General features: G+C 40.2%; 1 protein-coding gene across 3 annotated transcripts in view; it reads left to right on the plus strand.

The window, feature by feature from the left end:
* The first annotated feature begins 255 nt into the window (after positions 1-255).
* CXADR (CXADR Ig-like cell adhesion molecule) overlaps positions 256-19,015 on the plus strand; it is a 32,198-nt gene continuing 13,438 nt past the window's right edge. For 2 of the 3 annotated variants that reach the window (XM_035315422.1, XM_035315421.1), the window contains exons 1-6: positions 256-433; positions 14,011-14,180; positions 15,366-15,570; positions 15,940-16,095; positions 18,141-18,263; positions 18,594-18,732. In XM_035315422.1, coding sequence (XP_035171313.1) covers positions 355-433; positions 14,011-14,180; positions 15,366-15,570; positions 15,940-16,095; positions 18,141-18,263; positions 18,594-18,732 — 872 coding nt within the window. In that variant the 5' untranslated portion in view covers positions 256-354. Of the gene's footprint in view, positions 434-6,178; positions 6,199-14,010; positions 14,181-15,365; positions 15,571-15,939; positions 16,096-18,140; positions 18,264-18,593; positions 18,733-19,015 lie in introns of those variants that run through there. The other variant, XM_035315423.1, reaches the window with a different exon arrangement.

Below are 19,015 nucleotides of genomic sequence, written 5' to 3' on the forward strand. Positions count from 1 at the left end.
ACGGGCAAGGCAGCAGGCACATAAAAGACACGCTACCAGTACGACTTATCCCTTCACCAGAATAAGCCATAGCGGCAGAAATCCTCTTATGCCCGCTATCAGCATCGGTGTTGCAGCATATACGTGGACTACCACATCGTAGTAGCCACCTACGCCCAGTAAATGGTGAGGACACCGCTACCAGCCTTCACCACCACACACCTCGGGGCCGCCAGGGCCCGGAAGTGACGGGCGCTTCACCTGCTGGGCGGGGCGCGCGGGGCGGGGCGGTGCCCGCCCGCGGGGAGTCGCGGGGCCGGAGCTGTTGGTGGCGGTTGCCCGCCCGCCTGCCCGCCCGCCCGCTCGCGCCGCGCCATGGAGCCGCCGCTCGCGCCGCCGCCGCCGTCGTTGGCGGTGCTACTGCTGCTGGCCCTCGCCCTGCTCGGCTCTGCCGGTGGGCGCCGGGACGGGACGGGACGGGCGGGCAGGTGGCGGGGAGGGGACCGGCAGGGAAGGGAAGGGAATGGAGTGGTGTGGAGGGGAATGGAGGGGAAGGGAAGAGAAGGGCAGGGGCTCTGTTGGGCTGGGAGAAGGGGCGGTGGCCGTGGTACTCGTACTCGTGTCGGTGCCGGTGTCTCGGCTTCTCCCCCGAGGTCCGGGGCGGTGGTCGAGGCTCGGAGCCCTGCGGCGGGCGGCGCCGGGCTTTGTTCGCCGCCAGCCGGCGGGGGGCTGCCGCCGTTCGGCTCCCTCCTCCTCCTCCTCGCCGCGTGAAGGCGACCTGCGGGATTCCGGGATTCGTTTTTTTTTTTTTTTTTTTTTTTTTTAAAATTTGTCGCTCCTCTCCTTACTCTCCTTATTCTATTGATTTTATTTATTAATTAATCTTTAACGTGGTGGCGGTAGGGTGTGTGTGCGAGGCTGCCGAGAGCGGGCTCAGCAGCTCGGGGCTGGGAGCTCGCCCCGACAGGGGAACGGGAGCGGAAAGGAGTGCTTTTAATCAAATTTAATCAGAAATCCGAGAGAAATCGGCGCCTAACGCCTCCCCTTTCCCTGCATCCAGCCGCGAAGTTGATCTTGGCGTGGAAGGGGCCGGGTGGCTCGCAGAGCCCTCGCTGCCCAATTGTGCTGGGTTCAGTGAGGGTGGATGAAAGCTCTGGTGAAAAGTTGAGGGAGTTATAGGTGGGAAAATGCCTCTGCATTAAGCGTATACCCACATTCATTTTATTTTCTTACTGGGAGAGAACAAAGGGGTAGATGTCAAACAACAGCAACAAAAGCGTGCCTGGCCTGTTCGAAACAAAAAGTAGGCAAACGCTTGGCTTGGTGGCTGGCATGAACTCGGTTGAACCGTGTGCAATGTCAACGCTTCCTTCAAGTGACTTCGAAAAACATGTTGTGTTCTGCCTAAAAGTGGCTCAAATTTATGTGAAACTGCGGAAGGTGATGGAACACCTGAGGAGGTTAAGGTTTACGGCAGAGCATGCATCAGCACTGGCAGGAGGACAGATTTTGTTTCCTGTTGAAATGCTAATGCCGTGTTGATGTCATGGGGGAAATTACTCATGGGATCAAAATTCTGCCTGTTTAACAGAATGATGGGCTCTAATCTCATGCATAAAGGGATATCGGTAGGTCTGCATTAACTCGCTCTCTAAGCAGAAGTTGTTCATGAACTACAAATTACATGTATTTAGTGGCTGGGTTAGTGATTAAGATTTGTACTGAAACACTTCATGTAACAAAAACTGTGTAAAAAAGCTTGTCGAGCACAATTATTGTATATGTTGCAGATAAGCTGGATCCTTGCTAAGATACCAGATTTACAATGCTATGAAACTAGAGATAATTAATATATGATGAAACGCAAAACCAGAACCAGATTTTACACCTCAGCTTTACTGAAGTGTACAGGTGTCTTCAAACTTCACTGTGAAACTGCATGACTTCCTAAGGAAAGTAATAGATTTGTAGTATGTTTTGATTAGGAATATTTTTGCATGGTTATTTGGATGACTAACCTGAAAGATGCACAGATTTCATAGTCCTCTGAAAGAAACAATTAAAAAAAATAGTTTATCATTGGAGTTGATCACAGCTTCCTTGTGTTTTTTTCTCTATTAAATAGAATTAATATTTCTGTCAGTGGTCCAGATGCACGTTGTTTCCTTTGAGGAAACAGAGCATTAAGTTGCCCTTCTCTGTATGGACCAAAGTTAGAGGAAGCCATTTGTGTGCAGTTCTCTGAAAGCTGTTGGCAATGGAGCATGGTCTAGCTGCTCAAGTCCTTACTTGAGTTTGTGGTAGTGGGGTAATTTATTGTGGTACTTCAGCATTCCTACTGAAAGTTGTATTTTTTTCCCCTCCTTCCCTGTAAGTCTAACTTTGCTTGTTTCTACCTTGCTAAAAGTACAAGATTCAAAATAACCGATTTTGTATAAGTTAGGAGGCTTATCTTGACTGTACAACATAGACCCTCAGCAGGCAACCAGGCTGTGCTATTCTGTGTTTTAAGAGAGAAGTGTCTGGGTTTACGCCGTCCCTGAACCCAGCTCAGGGGTTTAATCTCTTTGCTAAGGCCAATTTCGCAGTCATAAATAACCAAATGGGGAACTTCCCCTTTCCATTGCAGGAGGGAAGGAGTTCATCCTTGAACCCTGGGATACAAGGGGAGAACCATCCTCATCTACCCTATTGTTGTAACTAGTCCTGCATTGATTCTAATGACTGCCTCTATGTTACTTGGCTGCACAACTGATAAATAACTCATGGTGGTTTCTCTTTGAGTTGGTGCTACTGCAACGTGACCACAGAACTGGTTGGTGTAGTGAAATTGAGTCTTTGGCTGCCTTGTGGTCGTACAGTGTGAGTTCATATTTGGATTGCTTTTTGTAATCGTGAGAGCTTTTCTAAAGCTATGTTGCTAATTCTTCTCTATCTAAAAATGCACTCCAAGCACTGTGGCAAGTGAGACTTGATGGCCATCTGCAAGGTCTGTTGTTACGTACTTTGGTTAAGTATGATTGGTTGCTTCAAGTAGCTGGGGATTCCCAGAATGTGCAAGCTCTCTTTAATATCGTGTAGATGTCACCAACAAATCCTTTAGTAGGCTAATTGAAATGATACGCTCTTCAGCTCCTGAATATTTTTTTAATGAGAAAATGTATATTAAACTATTTTCCAAAGGATAATGCAGAATTTTGGTTTAAGGAGGTGGTGATTTGTTACCACTGGCAGATCATGTTGTTAGGTCTTATGGTTATGCAACTGTTTTTGATGCATTCTAAGTCAGCCAGCATTTGGTGGCTGGTACACTTTGTCAAGTATGTGTAAGAAGGAACTTAAGGCTGTTCATGTTTTTATGCAGCACCAGGATCTTACAGAATCTGACTTTTGAATTTCGATACCCCAGGATCATTCCCATCCTTGTCTCTGTATTGCTAAGCCACATATGCTTGGTCAGTTGAGGAATAATTCTAACAACTTGCAAGTTCATCTTAGGTTTTATGTTAGTGGACAGTTAAATGATATTCAGTTCTCCGTTCCTAGATTTCCCAAATTGTAGTATTTTCAAGTAATATGAAAAACTTTAACCAGCAATAGCTGAGGTTGTTGGGTTTAATTAGTTACTGTTGTGACATCAGCCTTGAGATTTGAATTACAATCATTTTGCTTTATCTAATCTTCTGTCTACCAGAAAGTATCTTATGCATTCAGTGTGCTGCTGCAAAAACGATTATAGCTTGTCACTTCGCTCTCCTCTGGCTGCCTCCACTTGCTAGCTTCCCCTGTGTTGCATCAAGCATCAGTTGCCTGTCTTCACTTTCAGTGCTTGTCACAGCATTCTCCAAAGTGGATTCCACTTCAGCAGCGGTAGTTTCATCTCTATATAAATGACTTTTCTTGGCTTCCATCACTGTTTTCTTTTTTCTTAAAAAAAAAAAAAAAAGTTACTTTTGTGTACTTGTATGCTTTGCCTTTGATTCCATTCATGCTTCAAGAAGTTCTTGTAAGCATCTTTGGATCTGTCTTGCTATTGGAGTGTTTTAAAACTCATTTGCCACAGTGACCCAGGAGATGCATACGCAACAGGGAGTTTGTTTTTGGGGCCGGTATTGATTCATAGTACTGCCTAACTAATTTCATCATTTGTTGTTGCTTGCATGTGTTCATAAGCTTTTAATGTCAGGGACTCCCTTTTTGCTCATGTTGCAACTTCTGATTCATTTCATGAAGCTTTTAGATGCTGTGTGAAACATTAAATTTCAACAGTTGTGTGGCTCGGCAGCTTGTAAGAATACTTCCCCTGCCAATTACATCAATTTAGTCACTGCTGGCTAAATATACAGTTAGATAGCTTATGCTGCCTTTTATTTAAATTCATCTTTTTACTGGTTTGCATCTGACAGGGAGTGGTTATTAAAAGAGCCACTTCAGCCTGTTGTCATGGGAGTAAGTGGCAGTGAGGCTGTAGTTCTGTGGAAACCTCTTTCAGTAGGAGCTTGATCATAGCAAACCCTCCGTCCTTGCTGGTAACTTTATTTACTGCACAACTGTCTTGTTTTGTGGGTGAATGGTGAACGGGTCTATATTGAGAATCCTTACAATTTTCATTACCTTTTATTACCTTTTTTAAAAAAAAACAAAACAAAAAACAAACAAAAAAGTTAAGATTGCCTGGTTTGGAACAAGAAAGAGTTGTGCCAACAATCTGTCCTGCTACAGGGCAGGAATGAGTACCAGGAAGATGGCGGAAGAAGACTAATTGTGTGTGATCGGTATTCTCCCACGTGAGAAAAATATGTAACCCTGGCCTGGGGAGCTTTTTCGGGGAGTCTTGACTACATCACTAAATCAGACAATTGGTCAGTTGTATGGCTAGATGTTACCTCAATGATTATTTTTGCATCCCGTTTGAAGTCGTAGCTGGCACTCTTCTGGCTCCATGGTGAGCCTCTTCATGGAGGTCTAAAGTCAGAAAAACATTACTTTTTGTAAAGTTTTGTAAGGTTGTACCATTTATCCGTTCCTTTTCTGTATCCAACTCAATGGGATCACTAGTCTTAGTTGTAAGAAAATGATTAGCTGTAACATCAAACCCGTGTGGGTGGAGTATATAAATTTGTTTCTGGATGTCATGTGCTTGTTGGATCAGGTATTCTAAAACTGCAGTGTGATAGACAAGTGGGATCTGTAGCTCTGGTGGCTGTAGGCTGCAGCCAGTCCTGAGCTGTTGAGCAGTGACGTGATTTCCTTTAGCTGCTTTTGAGAAGCATCTGAAGTGCGCGATGGTCACAAGTTTTGCAGTTCTGCTTGCTGTGAACTTTTTTTTTAATGTAGCACATAGAGTTGTATCTTTCATGCCCTGCAGCTGAAACCTACATTTGGCATGTTGAAAGATGATTAATCAACAAGAAATATTTGGTCGGTGTGTGTGTGTGTGTAGAAAGAAGGATGAAAATTTCTTAAATTCACAGCTGTTTTAACTAGTGCAGAGTGATATTGTATAGGTAGTTGAAATTTCATATATCTAACGATCCTGCATTTTCTGTTTTTTCCTTCTAGAAGGAAAAGCTACAAGGAATGTTCCCTCTTAAGTTAAGACCTATAAAATAATGCATGTGTATATATATATTTAAAGCTGCCCTAAAACTTTAAATGACTTGTTAACTTTGTCTATTTAGGGTGGATATTCAAGTTCTTTGAACATGTTCATTTTTGGCTATTTCTTGCAGTGGGGAGGAGGGAGGCAAAAACAAGCAGCGACTTTAAAACACCGCCACCACAACAAAGACAACTCACAAAGCAACAGCAACAAAAATATACTACTGAATAAACTAACTTTCAATCTTAATGTAAACCTTACATGTGCTATGGAAAAACATGGCTCACTAGCTCGGAAGAGTCCAAACCCCTTTACTCAAGTGAAAGTAATATGGCTGCTCAGTTAAGTGCTTGATTGTACTTAAACTCCCGAATGCATTGACTGACAGATGTGCCTAATGCTTTCACACTGCAAAAGGGCTGCTTCATTCATCTTCCTTTTAAATGCCATCAAATTGGCAGGAAAAAAAAGGACCATGTGACTTGATTGCTTAGTGGCTGTATAACCCTTCAGTATCAGTTGGGTAGCTGGAAAACACGTGACTCTCAGGGCTGAAAGCACAAACCAGCTGCTGCAGTTGGTGTGGGCTGGTAGAGGAGAGGCGGCTTTTTGTATGGATAAGTAATGAGCGTTAGGATTTGTTTTTTTTTTTTTTTTTTTTTTTCTTGTTTTGTCTTTGAAAAAAGTCTCTGTAATGGCTGCACTCCACTTCTTTTTACTCTTCTAAATGGTATGTTGCGATGGTTCCTTAATGCCTCTTAAGTGCAATGTGAAGGTACAGCTTCATGTTACACCTAGGCGCATTGAAGATGCGTGGTTACATCTGGTGTGACTGCACGTGTCCATCTGGGCTGTTGCTGCTTCAGTGACAGTTTGGGGTTCCTTCTTCCTCTCGTACTGTCAGTGTCAGTGTTGTGTAGCTGATGGTTGAATTCACTCAGCTGGTACAACAAAGGAATTTTGGAGTGTGTTGTTTTTTTACTGGATAAGTTCATTAAGGCAAGTCACTCCGTGGCTGTGCAGCATGGGGATGAGTCCTGCTGCTTACTCTGAGAGCTGGCAGCAGCCTGGTTGGTGTAGGTGTAACAGAAAATTTCTCTATTGGGTGGGGCTCCATGGCAGTGTAAGCAAATAGCCCTTCCCTTTTTATGTGTGGCTGCCCCCCTGCCCCATCCCCCAAGCATATCCTTTACTTCAGTAATGAGATACAAACTCTCCCGCTCCCAGCTTGATAAGTACGTCCGTCTTAAGTAAGGTCATCTGCTGCTGTAGTTGCTAGGATACTTGGCTAATGACTTGGGGTTTAGCAACAAGAATAGCTTCAAGAATGTGCTGAGCAAGTTAGGAGCACAAGGACAGTTGGAAAAGGAAAGGAACATGGGGTAGAATCAAATGGGATATCAAGGGAAGAAGTGAAACTTGAGGGAGAAGAGTAAAAGATCAGTAAAGCCTTAGCCCATGCTTTTTAGATTTTCCTTGTTGCATAGCTATTCCAATTGATTTCAGTGAATTGCGGTTGGGAATGAAATTAAGATCGTGTTACGTATTTGCAGGATTAGGGTTGTTTGTAGTTCTGTTTGAGTTTTAGGGCTTAAAAAAAGTCTATTAGATTAGGAGAAAGAATAACTTCTAAAGTTACTGTGCAGTATGCTTTAAACTAGGGCTCAAGTATGCAACTCTACATGAATTAGAGCAACTTATTTGTTTGATACTGCCACAAAACTCTTCTATTACAAGTAACATCCAGACTGAAAGGTAATATTTTTGCCTTCAGAAAGGCAGTATGCTTAGCTTGTTTCCTGTTGGTTTTAGTGCGGTTTTTCTTTTTTTCCATTGTGTAACTTGACAGAGGATTTGTGTATTCAGGTGAACTCAGGTAGAAATTCAGTAATTTAGTGGTTATTGTTGAACTGATTTATTTTGTCAGATTTCTTAGGCGAGGCTAATGCAGGATAGCTTCAGTTTCTGTTCAAAGCAGATATCTTTAAGATGTTTGTGGAATTCTGAAGCAGAATCAGTCTTTTTGAGATGTTCTGCAGAAATTGGACGCTTCGGCTGGCCATAGTCATCCATTTCTGGAACTGGTCAGATTTCAGGTTCTGTGCTACTTAAAACCATGTTTCTGTGAGTCTAGGGATTGGATAGTAGAAAGGAAAATAAGGCTTATTCTTAATAGCAGAGTCCTGTTTAACATGGAAGCAGATGAGAAGTCAGAAATAAGCAGGGAGGAAGTAAATCCATGATGTCACCCTGGTTATTTTGAGAGTAAGTGTAACTGGAAGACTTTGCCTGGTAAATGTGCCTCCAGTAAGTGGTGTTCCCAACCCTGGCTGCTCAGATGAAGTTTGGAAAGACAAACCCACTGTTTGGAGACCCAGCAGGGGTGTAGTTGATTGTCCAGGTGATATAACTTTGCCAGGATCATTCTGAGATGGATTTTTTCCCATGTTGTGCTTTAAGTGCTCCTGCTGTTTCATCAACTTTCTCTTTGTAGTTTATGGCAGAAACTTCCTCTGTGCTGATAACTGCTTCAGTTTGTGTACAGCGTGTCCTGAAAGCTTATCCTGGAAGTTTGATCACTCAGCTTCGTCCTGCTACTGGTAAGGCAGCTGAGATGAAATGTGAAAGAGAGAGGTTTAACATTGTGCCTCTACCTAAAATTCAAACTCTTTTTCAGAAATTGCTTTGTGGATTTATTTTCCTGAACTACTATATTGAGTCTGAGACTAAATGGACTAGGAAGGAGGAAACAGTGTTTGGAGTGAAGACCAGAAGCCAAATCTCAACTTTCTCTAGGCTAGTGCTTTTATTTCGAGATGTTTACTTTCTCTGGCTCCATAAACTTTGGATCTTTTCTGCATAGTAGAAGAGCTTCAACAAGTTGTGTGACTCTGGTTAGCTTTTGGAGTGTTCACCTAGGAGATGCGAAATGCTGGTGTGAACATCTGTCTGAATGCAGAGTCTGCTGTCTTTGGGGATTAACAAGTGTTCTTCATGGTGGACTTAGGCTAGTATAGGCAGGCAGGTTTTTATCTTCTCTCTAATCTTTTTTTTGTTTGGGCTTTTTTGAGGTTTAAGTAAAGGCGTAGTTTGTTAATGCTGATAATTTTAGAAATACTAGATTTAAGTGTTGGATGCTTTTGCTAAGACGGTGTGGTGGGTTTTTTATTTTCTACTTGCTATGAACTGAACTTTATTTTTGAAATCTGTACTGTAGCGTTGTACAAAAGCCTCAGTTAGCATCAAGCACTGCTCTCTAGAACGTATTAAATATTAACTTCCTAAAACTAGCTGGATAGTACTTCCTTTGTTAGAAAAGCTTTACAGTTTGCTTTTACCAATGGTTCATTGCTTGCTTGTTTCTGGCCCTCCTCTCTTATTCCTCTTAGCTAAGATGAGGTTGCTGTGCTGGTTAAATGATCTTTAGTGACTAAGAGTCTGACTAAAAATGTTAAGAAGATGTCTATCGAGCTAATACACATTTTTGGATCTTTAGTGGCCTTTCTTCTGTGTTGTTCTAAGTCATGTGTTCGGAAAAACAGTGAATTTGAGAAAATAAATGTAACTAGAGCTGGTTGAAAAGTTGGAATTGACTCTCCCCTTCATTCACACCTCGCCCCCCCCCCCCCCCCCAGTTGATCAGTCTAAGATCAACTAAGATCAGAATCTAAGGCAAGGTTAAACCTGTCTTATTCTCTGACAGACCTCGTTATAACTGAAGGACATGAGGACATACATGATATTCTCATGATTTTGCAATGTGTTGAGGCTTGCCAGAAGTTCTAGGGTTTGTGACGTGGAAAGATAGATGCAACAAATCTTCATAACACATTCGGCCCAAGTTCTTGAAAGTTTTGACTTTAATGGGCTTTTACTCTTGCTGTTTGAGGAAGATGCTGGGAAATTGTGAGAACCCAAACCTGAAGCTAGGCTTTGTGGCCCTTGAGGATCACACTGGTAAAATCAGGATTCAGTTTGTGGTACAGTCAGTTATGGTACTGTGGGGGGGGGGGGGGCAAACTAAGCAAGTTCTGCAGCTTGCGGTCACGCTGGCTGCGCTGATGTGGCTTGGATGGTGGGTGCTGTAAAATCACTAAAATTAATAATATCAAATATTCTTTTCACTTTATTTTTGCTAAGGCAACTTTTATTCCAGCTATTCTGTTAGAAGCACCCTGCCTTGGAGAGATGTTAATTGGCATCACTTGGAGATACTGACTCTTTGTGTAGTCAGGAAGCAGAAGATTGTGAGACGGTGACTTCTTCTAGGATTTGTACCATAAGGAAGGCTTACGATGTTTGTGTCAGACTGTGCCAGTAATCAGTGGGAAACTCGCTGTTAGGTACTACTTGTTAAGAACGTCGGTGTAAGTTGACTTTCCAAGTTTTATGGTGCTTTATTTCAGAAATGCAGTTTTGTCAAGGTGGATTTGGGAAAAAGGGGCAGCTGGTGAATTTTGCTTTATATTATTAGAGCTAACTTAAATAAGAGATTCACTAGGGTTGAGAGGCATATAGGGTTGAGAGGCATAAAATGAGTGGGGATTTGATTCTTGAGACTCAAGTCTGTCAAGCAGAAAGGTTTGGTCACAACTATGCAGGCAAACATTTATAGACTATACTTGAAAGAAGAGTCTCTTAAGTGAATTTTGTAGCTTGCATTTCTCAAAGTACTAATGCATTTCTGATTGATACTTCTGAAGACCTCATTCTGTGAGGAAACCTTCATGCATTTACAGCCATTTCTTGTTTACGAGCTGCTATTGGCAAACCATAAAGTTTGTGGAGAGCCTGCTAGTACAGGTGAAGTACTGTGCAAATGTAGAATATGTATTGATCAACTATGATTTTAAGCGCAGAAAGATATGTGAGCTCAGTTCTTATTCCATGGAGAAGCAGTCTGTGCTTCTCTGCAGTTGTGCTCTGTAGCTCTTGCTATTTCAGACGTCAGTTTGAACCTGGTGGTAGTCCTGCTGTTATGGTGTAGCTCTGCCACTCCTGCCCTCTCTGTGTATTTCTATTGCCTTACCTTCTGTGCCAGCTGATGTTTTTTCTCACCTTGCCTGTTTAGGGAGGGATTGCATTCAGTGGGTTACGCAACGCTGCTGTAAGATAGTGCTATCCGATTGCCGGAAGTGTTCCGGTCAAGCTTAAATTTACACTTCAGTTTGTGTAAGCAAGCAATCCTGAATTCCAGTGTATGCTGAACTCCTCACATTTTTCATCTAAAAATATTTATTATTTCTGTATTTAGTATTTAATGAAAATTTGTCTTCTGTTACTTGTGTTGGAATGGAGAATGCACTGTTACATTTGTTGAGTTTTCTGTTTTGAAAACTTTTAAATTATACTAAAAATCAGTTTTCATCAAGCTTTATCAAATATACCATTTTTCCGAGATTAAAAATTCAATAATGTACTTTGTTAAACTGCATTCTACCTAAGTGCTATTTCATGGTATGTCCAAACACTCAGAAGGAACCACAGTTTCCTGAAAAATGGTATCTTGTTCTTCACTCCTTCAGAAATAATGCGAAAAACTTGTTCAGTCAGTGACTTGCAGTAGGGTCAATTTCTCAGAGGAAAATTAAATAATTCCACGTGGAGAACCTTAAATCTAAATGCTCAGAACAAAAATGTGTATTGACCTCTTACATTCCTCTGAAACTTTTATAAGAGATAATACTAACTATTCTGCATCAAGGAATGGTATTCATCTCTCCTTACCCATTCACAAAGGCTCGTTCTTCTGATTATCCCTACTGAATTTGAAATGTTTTTTCCTTGAAAAAGTATTTGTGAATGATATGTATGTGTTTGTACCAATTGTATTTCTGTGTTGATAGTTTTCAGTGTTTTATCTTTGAGAATCTGTTACACGCTCCTGAGTCTATTCTTCAGTGATTTGTTAGCTATAATTAAAAATCAGACAAGTTTATGCTAAGCACCTTTGAATAAATGGGACAGCTAACTTGAGGAATCACTGTATTTCTGGTATGTTCAAAGAAGTTTGAAAAGTCTGAAACTTGATCCATAAAACTCCACTAACCAAAACAATTTAGGCTAGAAATTAGGAGACATTTCTTTTCAGAAGGGGTAGTCAGGCATTGGAACGGGTTGTCCAGGGAAGTGGGGGAGTCACTGTCCCTGGGGGTGTTCAAGGAAAGGTTGGACCTGTTGCACAGGGACGTGGTTTAGTGTTTGACATTGGTAGTAGGGCAATGGTTGGACCAGATTATCTTGAAGGTTTTTTACAACGTTAATGATTCCATGAAATACAGATCTTTGTTCAGTCCGCTAATGTCATAATAGCACTTAAATGCCACAGATGATCCTCTTATGTTTTGGGAAGTATACTAGGGGAGTGAACAGAAATTGAATCTTTCTGATTTGAGTGGAAAATGGAGGAGTTGAGGCTTGGGGAAAGCTTGGAGACAACGGCAACCGATCACTGTGGGCATTAGCTTTGTATAGGTCTTTAATGCAGTTAACTGAATTGTTTGCATTAAGAGTGACCTCAATCATCTTCTGCTCCAAGCAGAGTCAACAATAAGTACTTCAGTCTTGCTTTATGTCAGCTGTCACTAAATCAACCGCCCTGACTTCCTTTTTGGTTCTTTACAGCTCATGTGCTAATAGAAGCTTTTCTGGCCAATCCTGCAGCCAGTTCACTCACAGGAACCTTCTCCACAAGCCTTTCTTCCTTCAACCCCAGCACTCCCACTTCCTTTTCCTTTGCCCCCAGTTCTGTGGTCAATTTTGACTTATTTCAGGTTGTCTCCGTTAATAGAGTGAGTAGGTAATGGTAATAGTTTAAATAAACAACAACAAAAACACTACTAGTAGTAATAATGCAATGATAATAGTCCAAGAGTCATAGGAGGTAAGCAGTCTCTTAGCACACCTTCTCTGGCTAAACCTTCTTTTCCAGCATATCTGGCAGCAGATGGGTGTCTCTTCTGCAGAAGGGGATCTCCATCTAGTATTAACTGCCATGCCTGCCTAGTGCTAATGCTTGATTCAAGCCCAGCTGGCTCTGTCATCTCCTTTCAACTAAGAGGCTTGCTGCTTCTGCTTGTCAATCTAAGAGTGACCAAACAAGCAAGGGACAGAGTGGAAAACAGCTTTATCTACAAGTGTTCTTAGGATCACAGAACCATAGAATGGTTTGGGTTGGAAGGGACCTTAAAGGCCATCTAAAGAGTAAAGAATTTCTTCCTTATATCTATTTTAAATCTACCCTCATTTGGTTTTAAACTGTTACGCACTGTCCTGTCACTACCTTCCGTGATAGTTCCTCTTCTGCTTTCTTATAGATTCTTGTTAGGTACTGGAAGGCTGCTATGAAGTCTCCCCAGAGCCTTCTCTTCTCCAGGCTGAACAACCCCAGTGTTCTCAGCCTGTCCTCATAGGAGAGGTTCTCCAGCACCTTGATCAACTTTTTATGGCCCTCCTCTGGACTCGATCTAATAGGTCCATGTCCGGTACAGTCTGAGTTTCTAGAGTTCAGCTAGAGCTTCTCCACTACATGGAAAAGTGCAAGTTAAATAGTAACTTGAGCTAGTGTGAAAGTGCAAGTTAGAGCTTACGTGCACCGTTTGTAATAATTCTTATTACGTCTGAGGCTATAATTCTGCAGATGCGCCAAAACAATCTTTTTCTTGCTGGACAATCTTCTTGTGGCCTTTTATCTGTTGCCATGGTGGTAACATCCAAATGACTACTTCATAACCATTATGGGTAGCAGCCTCAACATACAAAAATGACTCTGAAAACCTGAACATGATAGCCAGCAAGGTGGACAAAACAGTGGGTGTAAAAATGCCAAACCTATTTCCATAACAAATAATGGAGATTTCAACTTTCTGATTGCAATGTATGTTCCTATAAACTTAAGGAGGGAAGCCTATACTTGTAAAATAAAGGGAATCTTGCTTCAAACCTTTGAGCAAGTCTGTTTGGGTCATTATATAGATGATTTTACAGGGTTGAAGTGGGGAAATTCTGTTGAGAAACATGTTTTCTTTAGTCACCCATACAGATAAAGATTACAGTCTTTTTTGAGGAGTAAGTCAAGTAGATAGGACCAAAAAATCTGAAAACTCCCTGAAATTTTTGGAAGGGATTAATTTGTCCACTCCTCCTAGATAAACCGGTCCTTATAACTCATCTAAACTAAGACTATCTGACTTTGGATTGTTTTCAGTAACATACTGCACAGGATTTCTTAAGCAATGAACTTCAAAAAAGTTGGGCTTTCATTGTGTTAAGTTTCTAAGGCTTTGGCTGTTTGGGTAATCTATGCATTTTGGTTGTACAGAGACTGGTTTTAGGCATTCTGTTCTGTAAAGAATATAGTAATGTCTAAGAGAATATTTGCTGTGGAACAGTGAAGTGATTTTTAAAACATAAAAATATTTTCTTTATAGGTCTAACTAGAAGCCTAAGTATAACTTCAGCTGACCAATCTATGTTTGAAAAAGCTCAAGGAGAAAAAGTTACGTTGCCATGTACTTTCGTACTCTCAGAAGAGGATGAAGGCCCACTAGATATTGAGTGGGTCTTGATACCAGCAGATAATCAAAAGAAGGAACAAATAGTAAGTAGAGACTTTTCTGCATGGTTCTAATTAAATCATTAAAGTAAATCAATATATGAACTTTGGTAGTGACTTTTTTGACTTTGTTAAAATTTTCCAGGTGAGATGCTTGTGGCCTTAAGTAACTTTGAAACACCAGTCATATGTAGTAGAAGTTTTGTAATAATAATTATAATGTTATGATGTTTTGTACTTAATCTAATAACTAAAGAACTTTAAAAATGCTTCAGAGTACAGGAAACTCTGCTCGTGTATGTGTATTATTTTCCTGATTGAAAGTTAGAGAATTTTGTATTATATATTACCTCTTTGTTAGTTATTAAGGCTGTCATTTCTTCTGAAGCCTTATCAATGATTTCTTTTTAATAGAGATTTTACAGAATGAAGATTTAAGCAATTTTAAACAGTTTTCTTTAAGCCAGAAATCAATGCTGACATCGTGTTACTTGGCAGGTGTTGAGTTCGAGCATTCATTAGAGCATTGTATGAGGTGTTATTTTGAAAACGGAGGCACTTGTTGTAGAATCGTAAAATGGCTTGGGTTGGAAGGGACCTTCAAGATCATCTAATCCCTCCCTGCCAGATAGGAAAGGATGCCACCCATTAGATCAGGTTGTCCATGGCCCCATCCAGTCGGCCTTGAACACCTCCAGGGATGGGGTATCCAAAACTTCTCTGGGCAACCTCTTCCAGTGCCTCACTACCCTTACATTAAAGAATTTCTTCCTAATGTCTAATCTAAATCTAATACTTTGGTGTGAGACCATTCCCCCTTGTCCTTTCATTATCTACCTGAGTAAAGAGTCCTTCTACATCCCTTAAGTATTGAAAGGCTGCAGTGAGGTCTCCCCTCTCTCTCTCTCTGTCTCTCTTTCTCTCAGGGACATGGTTCAGTGGGTGATATTGGTGGTAGAGGATGTTTGGAGCAGATGATCTTGGATGTCTTTTCCAACCTTTATGATTCTGTGATTCTCCCAGCAGTCTTCTCTTCTCCATGCTGAACGTCCCCACCTCTCTCAGCCTTTCTTGATGGGAGAGGTGCTCCAGCCTTCTGATCGTCTTTGTGATCATCTGTCATGCTTGTTTTAAACAGTAGAAAGGAACTGCTGGGAATCTGAAGATAACATTTTTTTTCAAGTGATTACAAACCAAGTAGATTTATGAATCATGTTTACTCTTTTATAGATAATTATGTATGCTGTAGACAGAATTTATAATCATTATTATGCTGCTATGACTGGGCGGATGCAGTTTACCAGTTCTGATCCCAGATCTGGTGATGGTTCGTTGGATATCCTGAATTTAAAGTCAGCAGATACTGGCACATACCAGTGCAAAGTGAAGAAAGCTCCTGGAGTTCAAAGCCAAAAAATACAGTTGACTGTACTTGGTAAGCAAATTTTTTTCTTGCATTTGCAGTGGCATTTTTGTGTTTATGCCATCTTATATTTGATACATAAAATTAATCCCTACATAAGGGCAAAGTCATCTTGAATCTATCATCCCTTATTGAGACTTCAGGGTGGGCGCAGACATTGTTCTGTTTTTTTTTTTGTTTTTGTTTTTTGGGGTGGGGGACAAAGGGAGTAATAATCAGAATAACGAGCACTTAAATCTGGCTTGTATTTCATACAAAATTTCTCCATGCTTGCAAAGGCTTTGTTTCACAAGCTTTCTCTAGCAAAATGGTCTGACCTACTAGAACATAACTAGCATTTTTGATTGTGACTTATTAATTCAATAATACTTTATTTATTAGTAAAACCGGCAAGAACTAAATGTTCCATTGAAGGATCACAGGAGATTGGAAAGGACGTTACATTGAAATGTGCATCACAAGAAGGATCTCCACTTTTGTCATATGACTGGAGAAGAGTATCTGGCACACAAGAACTTCCTGCCACGTCCACACTGAGTACTGTCAAACTTTAATTTTTCAGAATTATAAATAATAAAGATTGTATTCATATTTTTGACATATTCTGACTTGTTAGCATCTCATGCATAGTTTCAGTATAGAGCAGTCTGTAGAAGTGTCACTTCTATCCTTTCACTGGATAATAAAACTGACGTTTTAATTAGCTGTTTAAAGTTGAGAAGGATTCTTACCGCTAGACTGCAGAACCATGTTCATCCCTGCATGAATGTTTTGACTTCTCTTGCTTTGTTTCTTGGCTGCTTTTCTGTTCAGATGGGCAGCAGGCAAGAGTCAGAATAGTCTAGACCAGTGATTACAGCAGCATTTGGGAAAGTGGAAATAAAAACTTGATTTTCATTAGAGATTGCACAAAAGTTTTAAATTTCTGACCAAGTGATAGAACTCCTATCTTAGGAAGGTTATGTGTCTTTAGGGGAAAAGTTCCTACACATAAAGGAGAAGAGAAGCTTTTCCTTTTTACATTAGCTGAAATCCAGGAAAGAATTCAATGTTACAAATTTTGACTGAATTCAGAATTATTATTGTCGTGGTGTTGATTTTTCTTGTGAAAGCTTCATTGTGACAGTTTATTACTAAAGCCAGTTTATTAGTAATTTGTGAGTTTTGACTATGTGAAAGTTATTCTAGAATATTTCTTAGAATTATAGTTCTCAGTACCGATTCTTGTTGGTCTTTGTAGTTACAAAAATTATAATCCTTGGGGGAAGGTATGTTCACCTTGCAGTTGGAGCAGTTTAAGAACCTATTTACATATAGAAGTATTTTAACGTGGAGTGTGCATGACATATAGGATAAAGGGTATCAGGATACCACGTGTCTAAAAAGTGGATGTCTAGGGAAGAGGGAATAGGAACTTGCAGGGTTCTTCCTCATAGTGGTCTCTTACCCTCCCTTAATTTATGGTTCAGGAATTTCCAGAGGGAGATGTGGTTCCAGTTTTAGTTGATTAGAACAACCTCTGACTTACAGGAACTTCGCCAATCTACTTAGAACTTTTGTAGTCTCCTAGTATCTGTATATCCTAAGGGCTAGTTTGCTTAAAAAATAACTATCTGAAGAACCTTGTGCTGTTCTTTTTGAACTTTTGCATCCCGGTAGCGCTGTTTATGTCCTATTTCTTGTTTTGACAATGAAGTTAGTCACGAATGTCTCTCTCTTTACCACTCCAGACCTTAAGTTTCTGTTGTTCTGTTGTTACTCCTTCTTACGCATCCCAAATTTGTTTCATGTTTTGAAAACAAAAAAGTAAATCGATAGTTCTGGACAAGAATGATTTAGGAAGTTTGCAAAAGTGGCACTTCATATAATGAAGCAACAGTTGTTTGGGGCTTCTGATTGTAGGTTTGGGAGCATTGAATGTGCTCTCAAGGACCTCTGTAGTGCCTAACTTCAGCTGGGAGAGCTAAGTATATGAGTGATTCTTTGTTCCCATGATGTAATCTCTTGGCAGCTCTAGGGTTTAAGTGCTGGTGGTAAATATATTAGCAATTTAAAAATCTCGCAAAGGTAGCTGTTAATAGCTTTGGATGCCTTAAAGGAAAGGCATCCTGCTTTCACTCTGTCATAGTTAGACTTATCTGGTTGCCCATTGGAGTGCAAGGTTTAGGTCAGATTTGTCTTTCATTATGAACGTGAGTTCTGCAGACATCTGAGCTGGTTGTGCAGAATTGGTTTCGGTGCAGAATTAGTTTCAATACAGAAGTGAAGAGGGTACCTCTGTGATGCAGTTAATCTCTTGTATTTTAGTATTCTACATTAAGGTGAGAAAATTGGCTATTTTAAGCATCTGTTCCTTTACATTGATAGAGCAATTTGAAGGCTTAGTATTAAAGTCAAATTGTATGAAATAAATATCTAGTAAAGTAAAAAGTCTTTTTGAAATAATAGTATTCCATGACACAGTAGACTTTTGGATGTTTTTATATGGTATTTCATGTATGTGCGGGAATAATAACTCTATAGCATTGAATAGGAAACTAAACTTTGGTAAATGGTAAACACATGCTTTCTGTTCCTTTTAGATAGAAATACGGGTGAACTTCTCTTGAAAAATGCGTCTCAAGAATATTCTGGTGTATACAGTTGTGTTGCTTCAAACAGAGTTGGCGCAGATGAATGTTCTATTGAGCTGAATGTCACCCCTCGTAAGTGTTGATTGCGTAGTCATATCGTGTTTTGTGTAACTGAATAACCTTGTTTCTCTAAACTCCTAAAAAGTTTTAAAACAACAAATAAAAAACTGTTAGGCGACTGATGGTTGTAGCTTTAAGTCTGTACTACCCTCCAAATACTGCCTTTTTTATGCAGGAAGCTGCAACTCTATTGTCATTCTAAATCATGGATTGAAGCATATCTGATTTAGTGATATGCTGTTAACCTGGATAATGTGGAAACACACTGTTTTTAATGTTGACAGAAAAGAAAATGGTCATATAAGTTTGACACTTAAAAATATTGTAATTTATCTATTCTAGCTATAAATACAGCTGGTATAATTGCTGGAGCTATTGTAGGAACTCTGCTGGGTCTCTCCTTACTGGCTTTTCTCGTCTTCTGTTGCTGTAAAAAACACAGAGAGAAGAAGTATGAGAAAGAAGTACATCATGATATTAGGTAATGACATACCTAATTTCTGAGTAGTAATATTTGAAAATTTAACTTTTACATGTCTTTCTGTGAGTAAGATACTTAGTGGTTGAGATGTCTGTTTTAATTTGTTTATTGAAACACTAAGAGTTTGTCTGAGAACTTGCTTTAAAGATGTCATGTCTGTAATTTCAGTAAGGATCTTAAAGTCAACAAATGCTTCATTTTTTAATTTAAAAAAGCCTACTGTGTTAGAATAGGAAGAAACAAATGGAAAACTAATGTAAACTCCTGCATAGTAACATTGACT

This window comes from Oxyura jamaicensis, chromosome 1 (genome assembly GCF_011077185.1).
Source record: "Oxyura jamaicensis isolate SHBP4307 breed ruddy duck chromosome 1, BPBGC_Ojam_1.0, whole genome shotgun sequence".
Lineage (NCBI taxonomy): Eukaryota > Metazoa > Chordata > Aves > Anseriformes > Anatidae > Oxyura > Oxyura jamaicensis.